The 17770-nt window shown below is 45.0% G+C and overlaps 1 protein-coding gene across 1 annotated transcript in view; it reads left to right on the top strand.

Annotated features, from left to right (window-relative positions):
• The first annotated feature begins 2035 nt into the window (after positions 1-2035).
• Positions 2036-17770, top strand: part of gfra1b (gdnf family receptor alpha 1b) — a 42589-nt gene continuing 26854 nt past the window's right edge. Inside the window, exons 1-3 of the mRNA XM_061909598.1 lie at positions 2036-2486; positions 2576-2884; positions 6091-6174. Coding sequence (XP_061765582.1) covers positions 2399-2486; positions 2576-2884; positions 6091-6174 — 481 coding nt within the window. The 5' untranslated portion in view covers positions 2036-2398. The remainder of the gene's footprint in view (positions 2487-2575; positions 2885-6090; positions 6175-17770) is intronic.

The following is a 17770-nucleotide window of genomic DNA, read 5'->3' on the forward strand; positions in this document are numbered from 1 at the left end:
GAGGGGTTCCCTCAATCATCAGGAGATTTATATATATATATATATATATATGTCTTGATTGGATTATCCAGAGAATAGTGCTCGATACCGTGGTAGAGCGCAAAAAATCTCCTGATGATTGAGGGAACCCCTCATGAAACAGTTCTGTAGAGATGAAGTAGTCTTGTGATTTTTCCCACACCCACATACATATATATATATATATATATATATATATATATATATATATATATAAATATATACCGTATTTCCTTCAATTGCCGCCGGGGCGCTAATTAATTTAAAACCTCTTCTCACTCCTGCGCTTACCAAAGGCATGCAGTAAAAGTAAGCATGCACTAATTATTTTAAAACCTTTTCTCACTCCGGCACTTACCAAAGGTATGCAGTACAAATTTGAGTGTGATGTAAGCTTGGACCTTAAATCCTACTAATAGCTCTTAATCTTCTTCCCTTTATGCGATTTCAAATTACCGGTATTGAAATCAGCCTCATCCATTTAGAAAAGGACGACAGGGGAAGTGTCACTCGTGACGTCACGAATTTGACCAGGCGGTAATACTAAGCATGCGCTAATTATTTTGGGAAGAGAGTTTTTCAAGGCAGTAATTCAAGGCAGGCGCATACTATATGCCCTGTGGAAATTCAAGGAAATACGATATATATATATATATACGTATATATGATGTCACGTTATCGCTGGGAAAATGCATTTTCAGACAGCATGGTTAGCCTGAGCGAATCGGAGATACCGAGAGTAACAAGTGGTAGAAAATGGATTAGAAAGGACAGTTTTAAAAAAAATGATAATATAAAAACAAATATATATATATATATATATATATATACATATATATTTATTATTATTTTTTTTAACTTGGGACTTCCCGCGGGCCTGATTTGTATTAAAAAAATAATAATATAAAAACAAATATATATAAATGGGTTGTACTTGTATAGTGCTTTTCTACCTTCAAGGTACTCAAAGCGCTTTGACACTACTTCCATATTCACACACTGATGGAGGGAGCTGCCATGCAAGGCGCCAACCAGCACCCATCAGGAGCAAGGGTGAAGTGTCTTGCTCAGGACACAACGGACGTGACGAGGTTGGTTCTAGGTGGGATTTGAACCAGTGACCCTCGGGTTGCGCACGGCCACTATTCCACTGCGCCACGCCGTCCCTATATATATATATATATATATATATATATATATATATATATATATATATATATATATATATATATATATATATATATATATATATATATATATATATATATATATATATATATATATATATATATATATATATATATATATATATATATATATATATATCCATCCATCCATCCATTTTCTACCGCTTATTCCCTTTCGGGGTCGCGGGGGGCGCTGGCGCCTATCTCAGCTACAATCGGGCGGAAGGCAGGGTACACCCTGGACAAGTCGCCATCTCATCGCAGGGCCAACACAGATAGACAGACAACATTCACACTCACATTCACACACTAGGGCCAATTTAGTGTTGCCAATCAACCTATCCCCAGGTGCATGTCTTTGGAAGTGGGAGGAAGCCGGAGTACCCGGAGGGAACCCACGCATTCACGGGGAGAACATGCAAACTCCACACAGAAAGATCCCGAGCCTGGATTTGAACCCAGGACTGCAGGAACGTTGTATTGTGAGGCAGACGCACTAACCCCTCTGCCACCGTGAAGCCCTATATGTATATATATATATATATATATATATATATATATATATATATATATTTTTTTTTTTATTTTTTTATTTTTTTTTACTTGGGACTTCCCACGGGCCGGATTTTGTATGATGGCGGGCTGGATCCGGCCTCTGGGCCGTAGTTTGGGAACCCCTGTGAGAAAGCCCCTGCACTCATTAGGATACTGTTTTTGGTGGGCGAGACAGCCTGAATCTTGATATTACAAAATATATAATTGAAGGTTTGCAGGTGTGCCTAATAAAGTGGCCCTCATTAACGTCGGGATGATGGTGCGCGCGTGTGACGTCACGCCCCTCGCCTAACATCCCAGACCCATCCTCGCAGGTCGCTTTATTCCGCCTCACAGTCCACGAGAGTCCGGACGTGCTGGTCTCCTCTCCTCGGCTCCGTGGATTCTCCCACTCCGCGCCATGTCTTCTTCTTTTGCGGGGATTTTTAAAGTTGCTTTGGACCACCGACGAAGAGCGACGGCGGACCATTGAAGTCCACGTGCCAACGCGGAAGTAGCTTTTTAAAAATATATATTTTAAAGAGCCGTTTTGAGAAAAAAAAAACGTGTCATTATCGACCAACGTTTCGCTAAAGAGGTTGGATATGATTTGGTGGAGAAGTGTTCGGGTGTTCCAGCGCGGCTTGTGACCCAGCAGGATGCGTCATGTTGCCCGTGATAAGTTCCGTCTGAATAAACAAGTCGCCATGATTTTAACAACTTTTGCCATCTTCCTCTCACTGCCAGGTAAGTCTTTTTTTGTTTCTATGTCCATGTTGTCGTTGCAAGTATTTCTAAGACATGAGTGAGTGAGGCCAATTGTCCCCAACTCGCAGACTTGCTGTCCGCTTTAAAGAGCGGTGGTGCGCCCCCTAGAGGAGGCGGGCGTCTGGACTGCGTCAAGGCCAGCGAGCAGTGCCTGAAGGAGGCCGCCTGCAGCACCAAGTACCGCACCATGAGGCAGTGCGTGGCGGGCAGGGAGAGCAACCTGAGCGCGGTGACGGCTCCGGAGGCGCAGGGCGAGTGCCGGAGCGCCATGGAGGCCATGAAGCAGAACGCCCTGAACCACTGCAGGTGCAGGAGGGGCATGAAGAAGGAGAAGAACTGCCTGCGTATCTTCTGGAGCATTTATCAGAGTTTGCAAGGTGCATATATTAAAGTTAAAGTACCAATGATTGTCACACACAGGGGCGCCGAAAAGGGGGGGGGGAAAGGAGACGGATTCTAGGTTCCCATGATGGAGGGGGGCCCAGAGATGATGAAATTGTATGAAATTATGTGTTGGGGGCCCATGTTGCAGGCAAAATACCAATGTGAGCAATTTGTATAATGCGCAATCCATCCATTTCCTACCGCTTATTCCCTTTTGGGGTTGCGGGGGGCGCTGGCGCCTATCTCAGCTACAATCGGGCGGAAGGCGGGGTACACCCTGGACAAGTCGCCACCTCATCACAGGGCCAACACAGATAGACAGACAACATTCACACTCACTTTCACACACTAGGGCCAATTTAGTGTTGCCAATCAACCTATCCCCAGGTGCATGTCTTTGGAAGTGGGAGGAAGGCGGAGTACCCGGAGGGAACCCACGCATTCACGGGGAGAACATGCAAACTCCACACAGAAAGATCCCGAGCCTGGATTTGAACCCAGGACTGCAGGACCTTCGTATTGTGAGGCAGACGCACTAACCCCTCTTCCGCCGTGAAGCCCCTATAATGCGCAATCTTTTTGCAAATTGCTACCAGCTATATATTCGAATAATGTGTGGTGCACATTTTGCAAATGAATGAGCGCAATTTGTATGATGCACAATTTGTATAATCTTTTTGGCAATTTTGGAAGTTGCTTCCGGGGCTTCACGGTGGGAGAGGGGTTAGTACGAAGGTCCTGAAGTCCTGGGTTCAATCCCAGGCTCGGGATCTTTCTGTGTGGAGTTTGCATGTTCTCCCCGTGAATATGCTGGTTCGGATTCCTCCCACTTCCAAAGACCTGCACCTGGGGATAGGTTGATTGGCAACACTAAATTGGCCCTAGTGTGTGAATGTGAGTGTGAATGTTGTCTGTCTATCTGTGTTGGCCCTGCGATGGGATGGCGACTTGTACAGGGTGTACCCCGCCTTCCGCCCAATTGTAGCTGAGATAGGCGCCAGCGCCCCCCGCAACCCCAAAAGGGAATAAGCGGTAGGAAATGGATGGATGAATGGAAATTGCTTCCAGCTATATATTGATTGTGTTGGAAGTTCTGGCTACTAACCCTAAGCCTAACCCTGACCCTAGATGCCATCTACGCAGTGTTGGGGAGACTGTTTTGCTGTTCTTCGTCTGTTCGATGTAGCTCTCTGTGCAGAATTCCACAAATTCTTCTTCAGCCGTCCTCAAACCATCCATTTGCACGGTCGCGCCATTTTCAAACAAAATCTCATTCTGCGATATGCAAATGGAAATGACGTATAATTTGCAAAGTGCGCGAGATTGGTGAAATGCTTACAACACACACACTAGGTGTGGTGAAATTTGACCTCTGCATTTGACCCATCCCTTTGATCATCCCCTGGGAGGTGAGGGGAACAGTGGGCAGCAGCGGTGCCGTGCCCGGGAATCATTTATGGTGATTTAACCCCCAATTCCAACCCTTGATGCTGAGTGCCAAGCAAGGAGGCAATGGGTCCCATTTTTTTTATATAGTCTTTGGTATGACTCGGCCGGGGTTTGAACTCACAACCTACCGATCTCAGGGCGGACACTAACCACTTTAATGAGCACGACATACAGTAAATGCCCCTTCGGACTTCTTAAAAAAAACGTGTGTTTGAAATGCAAATTACAGAAAGCGCAACACAATAATGCTGCATGATCATTGCCAGGCTGCCAATAAAATAGTATGAATTATTATTGAACACATTTGATGTCAGGGTGTTCAGCTGTATAGTCTATTGTAGGTGTTCCTAATAGCATTGCTTTTAGCTGACATGTAAGAATTAACAGCAATTTTAATTCAGTTTAAGGTTTTTGTTTTTTTTAGAAATGAATATAGATTTTGCTTTTTAAAAAAATGCTTATTAAGTTTAGTTGTACCACAGTATAGTTGAACAAAAATTTGGGGAAATGTTTATTCTTAAATGTGTTCAATATATAAATTAATCAATCAATGTTTATTTCTATACCCTAAATCAGTGGTTCTCAAATGGGGGTGCGCGTACCCCTGGGGGTACTTGAAGGTATGACAAGGGGTACATGAAATTTAAAAAAAATATTCTAAAAATAGCAAGAATTCAAAAATCCTTTATAAATATATTTATTGAATAATACTTCAACAAAATATGAATGTAAGTTCATAAACTGTGAAAAGAAATGCAACAATGTAATACTCAGTGTTGACAGCTAGTTTTTTGTGTGGACATGTTCCATAAATGTTGATGTTAAAATGTCTTTTTTGTGAAGAAATGTTTAGAATTAAGTTCTTGAATCAAGATGGATCTCTATTACAATCCCCAAAGAGGGCACTTTAAGTTGATGATTACTTATATGTGTAAAAGTCTTTATTTATAATTGAAGTTAGTTATTTTGATATATTTTTTTCCAAATAGTTTAAGAAAGACCACTACAAATGAGCAATATTTTGCACTGTTATACAATTTAATAAATCCAAAACTGAATTTTACTTCTTTATCTCTTTTTTTATCGACCAAAAATTATTTGCTCTGATTAGGGGGTACTTTACTTAAAAAATGTTCACAGGGGGTACATCACTGAAAAAAGGTTGAGAACCACTGCCCTAAATCACAAGTGTCTCAATGGGCTGCACAAGCCACAACGGTTCAGATCGGTTCAGATCCCACATTATATACTACATTTATTTAAAAAATAAAATTAAAGCAATAAAACACTTTCTAGATTACTCTTACATTTTTTAAATAATTAAAAAATAAACTCTGCCTTTAAAATTAATATATGCTAAATTTTACCACAAAGTATATTTATATTTTAGATGTATTATTATATTCAAATTGATACATTTTTATGAATAAATTATTAGTTTTTTGTGGACCCCTAACATACTTTAGGATATTTTAGCTCCATTGTTTTTGTTACGAGAACTTGCCAAAATATTGGGGGGATTAAATACATGTATAAAACATTAGAAACAGCTTTCAATATGATGCACAATAATAACAAATATTCTTATGGGTATTTTTAGATACAGTGGTTGTACGTAGATTATAGAAGTGTACTTCACGGTGTTCGCAGTGAGAAATCGACATGAAACTGGTTTGAAAAGATTATTATCTGCCACAGTGTGTCACTGTATAGAATTTGGTGTAATTGTTTGTCATCCTGTTGCACACAGGTAACGACCTACTGGAATATTCTCCATACGAGGCAGTCAACAGCCGCTTGTCGGATATCTTTCACTTGGCCCCCATCATTGCTGGTAAGTCCAAATCACAGCAGCGCTTGGACTACCTTATACTGCATTTGTCGTCCACTGCTGCCCTCGGGATGTCCATTAGCTGGAGCTGTTATCTGACACTGTCACCCACTGCACATCACTTTGTCTCCATTCTCAACACTTTGCACTGGTGTGCGTGTGTGTGTGTGTGTATGTGTGTTCTGCTATATGACCGTGCACCATCACACCATGTCCTGTTAACCCGCTAATCATGTTATTACAGCTTTGTATTTAAGGATTGTGTGCAAAATGTCACTCGGTAGAAATGTTACATTTTCAAGATAGCTATTTTTAATAATTCAATGCAGGGGAAATTACGGTAACTGCTTTGAAAATATGACAAAGTAGTGGGTTTTATTGTCAAAATATACTAATATGCATTCTTCTTTATATATGTCTGTGTATTTGTGGTGTGTAGAGGTAGATTTTGTCTTGTTTTATTTTTTTGCGCATAGGAAGTGCTGCTGGAAAAGGTCTTGTTTGAACGTAATAGCACTTCCCTTTAGTAAGATATCCTAGTACCTTCCTACATTGCATGCTTTGAGTGGATCTAATTGGCGGTCTAATCATGTTGAAGGAACGCTCCACCCAGTCGATGCCATTTGCTTGTTGTAACGCTCTCAAAATACACTTAAATTTCTGTCTTTTTCCAACAAAAAACTGATAATGCACATTGAACCACTCAAAAATGTGTATTTACTTCATGGCTTTCAGGCTGAAGATGACTCATGCGAGTAACAGGACTGAAAGTAACAGGGGTGGGGGTTTTAGCATAAAATTAGCAAATACATGAAATAGAGGCACATGGCATTAGTGCACATTTGTAATTAAACAAAAAAAAAACATTTACAAAAAAATAAACAAATAACCAAGCAGGACTCTGCTGCGATGCTAATTCCCCCTATCCATCCATCCATCCATTTTCTACCGCTTATTCCCTTTCGGGGTCGCGGGGGGGCGCTGGCGCCTATCTCAGCTACAATCGGGCGGAAGGCAGGGTACACCCTGGACAAGTCGCCACCTCATCGCAGGGCCAACACAGACAGACAACATTCACACTCACAATCACACACTAGGGCCAATTTAGTGTTGCCAATCAACCTATCCCCAGGTGCATGTCTTTGGAAGTGGGAGGAAGCCGGAGTACCCGGAGGGAACCCACGCATTCACGGGGAGAACATGCAAACTCCACACAGAAAGATCCCGAGCCTGGATTTGAACCCAGGACTGCAGGAACTTCGTATTGTGAGGCAGACGCACTAACCCCTCTTCCACAGTGAAGCCTAATTCCCCTGGATTTGAACCCAGGACTGCAGGAACTTCGTATTGTGAGGCAGACGCACTAACCCCTCTGCCACCGTGAAGCCTAATTCCCCGTAGTCATGATTAATATACCATCAAATATTCACTTTCGGTCTTCCCGTGGCCTGCAGAGAATCGGAATGATGCAACTTCCTGTGGCGTAGTCCAACCCTCACTGGAAACGTGTCCGACTTACTGCCGGCAATGCGGACCAAGCTCTGACACTGATCGTACAGGGAGTGAACTGCCACAATTGTCACCGATTCTGTCCATAACCTTTATGGACAGAATTTCTAGGCGCAGTCAAGGCGTTGAGGGGTTCCGGTTTGGTGGCCGCGGGATTAGGTCTCTGCTTTTTGCAGATGATGTGGTGCTGATGGCTTAATCAGGCCAGGATCTTCAACTCTCACTGGATCGGTTCGCCGCCGGGTGTGAAGCGACTGGAATGAGAATCAGCACCTCCGAGTCCATGGTTCTTGCCCTGTAAAGGGTGTAGTGCCATCTCCAGGTTGGGGAGGAGATCCTGCCCAAAGTGGAGGAGTTCAAGTACCTATGAGTCTTGTTCACGAGTGAGGGAAGAGTGGATCGTGAGATCGACAGGTGGATCGGTGGGGCGTCTTGAGTAATGTGGACGTTGTAACAATCCGTTGTGGTGAAGAAGGAGCTGAGCCGGAAGGCAAAGCTCTCAATTTACCGGTCGATCTACAGTACGTTCCCATCTTCACCTATGGTCATGAGCTTTGGGTCATGACCGAAAGGATAAGATCATGGGTACAAGCGGCCGAAATGAGTTTCCTCCGCCGTGTGGCGGGGCTCTCCCTTAGAGATAGGGTGAGAAGCTCTGCCTTCAGGGAGGAGTTCAAAGTAAAGCCGCTGCTCCTCCTCATCGAGAGGAGCCAGATGAGGTGGGTCGGGCATCTGGTCAGGATGCCACCCGAACGCCTCCCTAGGGAGGTGTTTAGGGCACGTCCAACCTGTATGAGGCCATGGGGAAGACCCAGGACACGTTGAGAAGACTATGTCTCCCGGCTGGCCTGGGAACGCCTCGGGATCCCCCGGGAAGAGCTGCATGAAATGGCTGGGGAGAGGAAAGTCTGGGGTTCCCTGCTTAGGGCTGCTGCCCCCGGGACCCAACCTCGGATAAGCGGAAGAAGATGGATGGATGGATGGCAACTTCCTGTGGACCAGGTGACTTGTGGAATATTCCAAAATTTTTCAGAGCCATAATGTGTAATGTATAACAGGACTGAATGAAAACCTAGGGACATGACTTAAGTGGGATTTTCAATTATTATTATTGTGGAGATAGCCCTCCAGTGGGTTCCTCAGACCACTAAACACCGCCATGAGAGCCCGGATCAGGGTTACAACACTGTTTTATTTTTTATAAGTTAGTGCAGCAGGTTGCTTTCCAACAACTGTCTTTCCGTGTCTGTTTCTCGCTTGCTCTCACTCCAGCTCCAACATCTCTCCTTCCGGCTGCTGCTAATAAAGGCGACATCTACGCACCTGTAGCTGTCTTTGAGGCTGGTCCTGGCACACCCTGTTCCGCAGTAAGCCCGCATGCCACGCCCCCTCCACATACCTCCACCGCCAGACTCAGGCTGGGAAGCCGTCCGGCTGCTCCTAACCCCCCTTCCTCACCTCTTTTTTCGTCTTGGGGGTTGGGCAGCCCACTATTTCCGCTGTTTTATCTACTTGCGGGCGCACCTGCCCTCCTCTGAAGTGGTACCCCAAATACTGTACTTCCCTCCGGCCAACTGCACATTTCGCCGGGTTGGCGGTGAGCCCCGCTTGCCTTAGGGACTCCAGCATGTGTTCTTCCCAGCCACCACTCTGGATGATGACATCATCCCGATAGGCGGCCGCGTTTGGGCGCAACACCCAGTCCATGAGGCGCTATAACGTGGCGGGCGCACCGAAGAAGCCAACGTAAGTGTCATAAATTGGTATAAACCTTCCGGAGTGGAAAATTACGTTTTTTTCCTTGGACTCTGGCGACAAGGGAATCTGCGAGAAACCCTTGGTCAACTACAGTGTCGTAAAAAAGCGAGCAGTGCCTATCCATTCCAGGAGCTTGTCGACCCGTAGCATTGGGTAGGCGTCAAGACGTGACACCTAATTTATCTTTAGGTAATCCACACGGAACCGCACAGACCCATGCTTCTTCCCTACCAGAACAATGGGGCTTCACTACGCACTGTGGGATTCTTCTATTACCCCTAACTCCAGCATAGATTTTAATTCCTCCCGAACTACTTTGCGTTTGTGTTCGGGGAGCCTGTAGGTTCCGAGACCGCACCGTAACACCCGGTGTCAATGTGATGTCGGATGAGGTTTGTGCGGCCGGGCCGAGGGGAAAACACATCAGAAAAGCGCTACTGCAGCTTGGCAACATCTGCTTTCTGCGCTAACGTGAGCTGATTATCACAGAGGACGGGGGAGGGCCGGGCGAAGCGTGGCATCTCCGGCCCAAACTCCTCATCCTCGACCACCGTCACCATGGAAACAGGCTGCGTCTCCTTCCATGCCTTCAGGAGGTTGGGATGGTAAATTTGAGTGTCTCCGCCGCGGTCCGAGCGCCGGACCTCATAATCCACATCGCTCACTTGCTATGTGACCGCTAAGGGTCCTTGCCACTCGGCGAGTAATTTCGAGCTGGATGTCGGAAGTAATGCAAGCACTTTTTCTCCTGGTGAAAGTTTCCTTAGCTGCATCCCCCTGTTATACAAGTGCTGCTGACGTTCCTGGGCCCGGAGCAAATTCTCACGTGACAAGTGCCCCACCGTGTGGAGTTTTGCTCTCAGGTCCATGATGTATTGAATTTCATTTTTGCCGGGGCTTGGACCCATATCCCGTGTGCTCCGGTCAGTCCACTCTAACGGGCCCTCCATGAGTGGTAATGGGCGCAAAGGCGCCCCGGAGGTGGCCGCTGAATTGACCAGCTGGCAGTCCGGGCAAGCCACACACCAGCCCGGCCAGTAGAAACGGACCATTACCCGGTGGAATGTCTTATCATACCCCATGGGGTGAAAGTGCGCCGCCTGGAAAACCATTTCCCGACGGCGTTTCGGCACCAACAACTGGGTGATCTCCTCGCCTGTTTGAGTGTCACGACTCACTCGGTATAACCTATCCCTAATAATTGCGAAGTGAGGGAATACCCGCGCTGTCCATCAGCTGATCATCGATGGAAACCACCTGGTCCCAGGCCGCGCGCAGAGTGTAATCCTGGGACTGCTCGAGGGGGAAATCCCCCGTAGGGTGCCAGTGGGGGCCCGGGGAGGCTCCACGAAGCCCCCGCCGGTTCCCCCTCGGCAGGGTCGGATGAACCCGCGTCGTCGCTGAGCACCGCACTGATATTCCCCTTTCCTACTGAAGGCACCCCTACTACGCATTGCGTCAATAAATTGTTAATCCCCGGCCAATTGGTACCCAGGATTAAAGTTAAAGTACCAATGATTGTCACACACACACTAGGTGTGGCAAAATTATTCTCTGCATTTGACCCATCATCCTTGATCACCCCCTGGTAGGTGAGGGGAGCAGTGGGCAGCAGCGGTGCCGCGCCCGGGAATAATTTTTGGTGATTTAACCCCCAATTCCAACCCTTAATGCTGAGTGCCATGCAGTGAGGTAATGGATCCCATTTTTATAGTCTTTAGTATGACTCAGCCGGGATTTGAACTCAGGGCTGACACTCTAGTAGGTTAAGGGGTGCAAAAGGTGCGTACTTATAGCAACCTTGACGCTATGATTTTGATTGCCGTATTGAATTTCCACCGGCACCACAGGGTATTCGTGCACATCCCCATGAACACATCTAATTCTCACCTGTGCTGCCTGGCTCAAAGCCCCGGGTCGAACCAGTTTCTGGTGGATCATGGACTGCTCACAGCCTTAATCCACAATCGCCCGGTATGTACTACCTTGTATCCTTATCGGTATACAGTACGTTTCAGTCGGGCCGGGGGAGGCCGCCGGAGGGCCAGCAACCTGGATCACCTGCCTCACCTCCACACGTGGAGGTCCCTGACGCACGTGACCGGACTGCCCACGCCTCGAGCAAGCCTGCCAAGGCATTTGAGGGGCCGTCTACGTGGGAGTCACCTTATTCGCAGCAACCGGGACCTGCGAGGAAGCACACACACAAGAGTCAGTTTCACAGCGCTGTGAAGCCGGCGGCGCCTCCTCCCACTGCGCGCTCAGTCCGCGTGGGTTTGGTGCTGGGCGCTCGGCTGCCTCGCGATGCACCACGAAGTGGTTCTCGGCGAGCGTCACCGCTGCGTTCAGGCCTCGAGGCCGGTGGTAACGGACCCAGGCCACCGTCCACGCTGGGATCGCCTCCAGGACCAGCCACTCCATTACCTGGGCGTCACCTTCGCCCGGTTGCAGCCAGTGCGCCGCCGCCTCTCGGAGCTGCTGACCAAACATGAACGGGCGGTTCTCCGTCCCCAGACGCAGCGCCCAGAACCGGCTCCATTGGTCCTCGGCAGTGCAACTGGTCCGGTCCAGCACCGCCGTCCTCAGGTCCAAGAAGTGTACGCGGGAGGCCGCCGGTAGGCTGAGCGCCGTTCGCTGTTCCTCCCCCGCCAGCAGCGGCAAGAGTCGCACTCCGCACTCCTCTTTTGGTTGCGTGCATGCCTCCGCCGTGGCCACAAAAATGTCTATGAAGGCATGGGGGTCTTCCTTTTACCCCGTGCGCCGTACGGAGATGGCCGCTGATGTTGGCCATGCCGCTCTCACCGGCTCTAGCTGCCGATGGCTGGCCGCTGTCACCTCTGCGAGAATGTTGGTCGCTGCTGCCAGGAGGTCGGCTTCCATCTCCTCAGGTGGTGCGGCTTGTTTGGGCGCCAAATTGTGGAGGTAGCCTTCCAGTGGATTCCTCAGACCACCAAACACCGCCATGAAAGCCCGGATCAGGGTTACAACAATGTGTTTTTTTTTTATAAGTTAGTGCAGCGGGTTGCTGTCCAACAACTGTCTTTCCGTGTCTGTTTTGTTGCTCGCTCGCTCTCACTCCAGCTCCAGCAATGTCTCTTCTCCTGGCTGCTGATAATAAAGGTGACAGTTGATTAGATAACAAGGCCCACCTGGGCCATCTACGCACCTCTCGCTGTCTTCAAGGCCGGTCCTGGCACATCTCGTTCCGCGGCAGGTCCGTAGGCCACATTCCTCTCCACAAATATATTTTAAATAAACTTAAAGGGGAACTGCACTTTTTTGGGAATTTTGTTTGTCGTTTCCAATAATTATGAAAGACATGACAAAAGATGTAATTTTTTTTAATGCATTCCAAATATTAAATAATTGCGATCAAAAGTCTGCTTGCAATGGAGCCTACGGGAGCCGTGCAATTCTTCCTATAAAGCCCTTAAAAAATCATCCAAACACTTCTATTAAAGTTTTATATACATGATGCATGTAAACATGTTATGTAGTAACCGGCACATTTATATGAATATTTAATTCGTATTTTAATCATTTTAAACATACACGGTGCATTCGTTTGAAAAATGCTTGACAATGTTTGCTGTTTTTTTTCCCTTAAGTATTATCATAGCAGACTTTATGAGAGCAAACAGACATAATGAAACATCACTTACTGTACAATGTCTGTTGTCATTAGGACTGCTAGGATGTTCATATATTCCCATTTAGATAAAGAGTGTCTCATTATCCTCGCAAAGAAACAGGGTGGAGTGCGGGGGTACCAAGCGTTTTTTTCGTGTCGTTCTCGCCAGTTTCAGGTCCTTAATGGCTGTCACTAAATCTAAATGGAGTATTGTCAGCGCTTTTTGAATGCTTATTTATGGGATTTTATGGGCAGAATAGTGGAGCTCCCTTTGGCTGCACTGCAAGCAGACTTTTATTTCCGTTTAGTGTTTAGAATGCATTAAATAAATCCATCTATCGTCATGTATTTCGTAGTGATTGATCTCAAAAAGGGAGTTCATCTTTAAGTTAAGTATAAAAGTATAATTGTGATACAAAAATAACACAAGTACATCAAAAATATAACATCTCAGAAGGATTTAAATAATTATATTTCATGGTAAAGTCACATATTAGGAATCAGGGACATGCAACAAATGCTATTTTTCCAAAGAAGTGTAAGCTAAGGGTGTTAATATTTATTGATATCAGACCTATATTATTCAAAAAGATGTATGGAATTATATCACCTTGCATGTAAAACAATTAATATGATCTCTGATACAAGCAGTTCTGCTTGTGCAAAACTGGACAACCAGTTAACATCTCAATATCCCTGCGATGAGGGCGACTTGTCCAGGGTTTACCCCGCCTTCCGCCCGATTGTAGCTGAGATAGGCACCAGCGCCCCCGTGATCCATAAGGGAATAAGCGGTAGAAAATGGATGGGATGGATCTCAATATCCTTCAATAAGCACACAATGTTGGTCTTCTCTTGTATTTTAATCAAGTCATATACAAAAGGTAAACATGGTATTCTACCGGCTACTTAGTGTTAGGAGCTACGCAACAGCTAAGCACACAATAGCACACAAGCTTAACTTACGTAATAAGTGTCCTTAAGTGAACAATATTGCTGTCTAAAACAGCACATTAGTCCATATTAACAGGTATCGAATATTATAGTTGCATATTTCTTACAAATATAACAAAGTATCCAGAAACAATCGTGTCTGCGTCATTTGACATACTGTGTTATGAGCTTAACCTCGTTAATTATTGTGACCACAAAGTTTTGTCAATGAACGAATCACCACTTCACTTCAACTTAAAAAGAACATAAGTCCATTCCAGACGGATAATAACAAATAGGGTAATGTTTTTCATACATACCTTTCTTTAATGTTTAACTCTTTTTACTTGATTAAGCCTTTTTCGATGTTCAATCGATCAAAGTTTATTTATAAAGCCCTTAATCACAAGTGTCTCAAAGGGCTGCACAAGCCACAACGACCTCCTCGGCTCAGATCCCACATCAGGGCAAGAAAAAACTCAACCCAACGTTCCCCAGTACAAAATAATTAAAGTATGCATGATTCGTGCTGATATCAGACTTTAAGGCTTCAATATCGGTATCGGCCAATGAACAAAAAACTCCAATATCAACATCGTGTCTATCAGTCATTGTATTTTACATTTTTATTGAGCATTTATATGTTTTATTTTCCTGGGGACAAATGGCACCAATTGGGTGGTATGGCTTTTTTTTTTTTTTACTAATGTCAGCCATATTTGTGGAGTATGTTGTGGGAGGATTTAACTATTTTTCTGTTAAGTTATTGTTCATTCTTCTAGGTCAACTGTATAGCGGTATAGCTCGGTTGGTAGAGTGGCCCTGCCAGCAACTTGAGGGTTGCAGGTTCGATTCCCACTTCCGCCATCCTAGTCACTGCCATTGTGTCCTTGGGCAAGACACGTTACCCACCTGCTCCCAGTGCCACCCACACTGGTTTAAATGTAACTTAGATATTGGGTTTCACTATGTAAAGCGCTTTGAGTCACTCGAGAAAAGCGCTATATAAATATAATTCACTTCACTTCAAAAGTGTAATTTTAAAGTTAAAGTTAAAGTACCAATGATTGTCACACACACACTCTATGTGTGGCGAAATTATTCTCTGCATTTGACCCATCACCCTTGATCACCCCCTGGGAGGTGAGGGGAGCAGTGGGCAGCAGCGGTGCCACGCCCGGGAATAATTTTTGGTGATTTAACCCCCAATTCCAACCCTTAATGCTGAGTGCCAAGCTTAACATAATATGCTTATGTTTTACTTCTAAATTGATGAAAACTAGTGCACCTAAACAGATTATTACTCTTGTAATGATCTGTCATATTATATAGTGGAATGAAGGAACATAACATTTAATAGCATTTAATTGTAACTTTTCTTTATCATTTACTATGTTCCCACATGCAGTGCAATGGAGGGCAGTGAAGGATTGCAGGAAAACAAATGGAATTGGAAAAGAAATGGCGAAGGTGGCGTGCAGATAAGGAATAAGGCGAGCTATGAATCAAAACCAGGAGTGTTTTAACACAAAACGAGGGAGGGAAAGGGGGTCACAGTTTTCACTCAAGCACAAAAATCGCGTGCATGATGCAGTTTTTCGATAAGACGAGCTGACGCGTGCTGTGCATACCTGAGTAGCTGGGATCCGCATTGTGTAACAACTTGTGTGGTAACATCATTCATGTTTATGTATGAAACTATGAAAGCCACTTAGGGTTTTTAAAAATGGCCTTATGTACATTAAAGGCCTACTGAAACCCACTACTACCGACCACGCAGTCTGATAGTTTATACATCAATGATGAAATTGCAACCATTGCAACACATGCCAATACGGCCGGTTTAGTTTACTAAATTGCAATTTTAAATTTCGCGCGGAAGTATCCTGCTAAAACGTCTGTAGGTGGGAAGCGGTGTATTGCGGCCGCCTTTAGCAACACAAACACAGTTGGTGTTTCCTTGTTTACATTCCCGAAAGATGACGGTGAAGCTTTACTATGGAACAGAGCGGTCAAGCGAACATGGTTCCCTACCACATGTCAACCGGCAGGTTTCGGTGAGAAAATGGTGGTAATAAGTCGGCTCTTACTGTAGACATGAGCGGAGAGCCTGCGTCGTTCCTCCTGCGCCTGTCAAAGAGGCAGCTGCGGACTCTCTTGCTTCCTCCCACCGGCCGCCCCCTACCGTTGGATGCTTCATCGAGAAACTTGGCTTTCTTTTGCAGACACTGGCGATCACCACACCCGTGGCCACACCCCTTCGACTTTCAGGTTGTATAGGTACGACCATATAATCTCACTAAAACACTAGTAACACAATAAGCAGATAAGGAATTTTCCAGAATTATCTTAGTAAATATGTCTAATAACATCTGAATTGCTCTGCCGTCTATTTTTTTTTCTTTTTTTTTTGTTCCTAGTCCTTCACTCTCACTTTCCTCATCCACGAATCTTTCATCCTCGCTCAAATTAATGGGGAAATCGTCGCTTTCTCGGTCCGAATCGCTCTCGCTGCTGGTGGCCATGATTGTAAACAATGTGAGGAGCTCCACAACCCGTGACGTCACGCGCACATCATCTGCTACTTCCGGTACAGGCAAGGCTTTTTTATTAGCGACCAAAAGTTGCGATCTTTATCGTGGATGTTCTCTACTAAATCCTTTCAGCAAAAATATGGCAATATCGCGAAATGATCAAGTATGACACATAGAATGGACCTGCTATCACCATTTAAATAAGAAAATCTCATTTCAGTAGGCCTTTAACACATATGGTCAGGCTGTCAGACACGTGCCAAAACAACAGGTGGCGCTGTAACACCGAACCATACGGCCAGTTGAGCCAACCAGGAGCTCGAAGAAAGCTACGGCATGAAAAACACAATTCATGATCAAATATTAATACTTGTGGCACTCACAAGTTCCTCCAGGACTCTCTTCTCCTTGCTGGTCTTCCTTGTAGCCAACTGGAATCCAGTCCATAGCTCTCTCTCATTGAATGCTGTAAACATAAAGCCAAGTGGCCCTAAAATCAAACAACACATTGTTTACAAAAATGAAGTAAACGTTCTTCAGAAAGTACCGCGGTCCGGACAGTTTGAGGTGCGTCACGTGCCATCGTGATGGTGACTCAAGCCAAAAATGTCAGTAAACACACACACACACTGACACATTGTGACTCAATCCCTGTGTCAATGTTCTTTGACATTTTGTCACATAGAAATGTTATTGAGCGCCCAAAATGGCTACCCCCGGATGCCTTGGCCATACTTACATGTTGTGTAATGCATATTAATAATGTTATTATTAGTAGTAGTAGTAGAATAGTTTTTATCATCCTTTATTATACAAACACTGTTTCCATATGAGTTGGGAAATTGTGTTAGATGTCAATATAAACGTAATACAATGATTTGCAAATCATTTTCAACCCATATTCAGTTGAATATGCTACAAAGACAACATATTTGATGTTCAAACTGATAACAATTTTTTTTTGCAAATAATCATTAACTTTAGAATTTGATGCCAGCAACACGTGATAAAAAAGTTGGGAAAGGTGGCAATAAATACTGATAAAGTTGAGGAATACTGATAAAACACTTATATGGAACATCCCACAGGTGTGCAGGCTAATTGGGAACAGGTGGGTGCCATGATTGGGTATAAAAGCAGCTTCTATGAAATGCTAAGTAATTCACAAACAAGGATGGGGCGAGGGTCACCACTTTGTAAGCAAATGATCAAACAGTTTTAGAACATTTCTCAA

The sequence above is a fragment of the Nerophis ophidion genome, linkage group LG08, assembly GCF_033978795.1.
Source record: "Nerophis ophidion isolate RoL-2023_Sa linkage group LG08, RoL_Noph_v1.0, whole genome shotgun sequence".
NCBI lineage: Eukaryota > Metazoa > Chordata > Actinopteri > Syngnathiformes > Syngnathidae > Nerophis > Nerophis ophidion.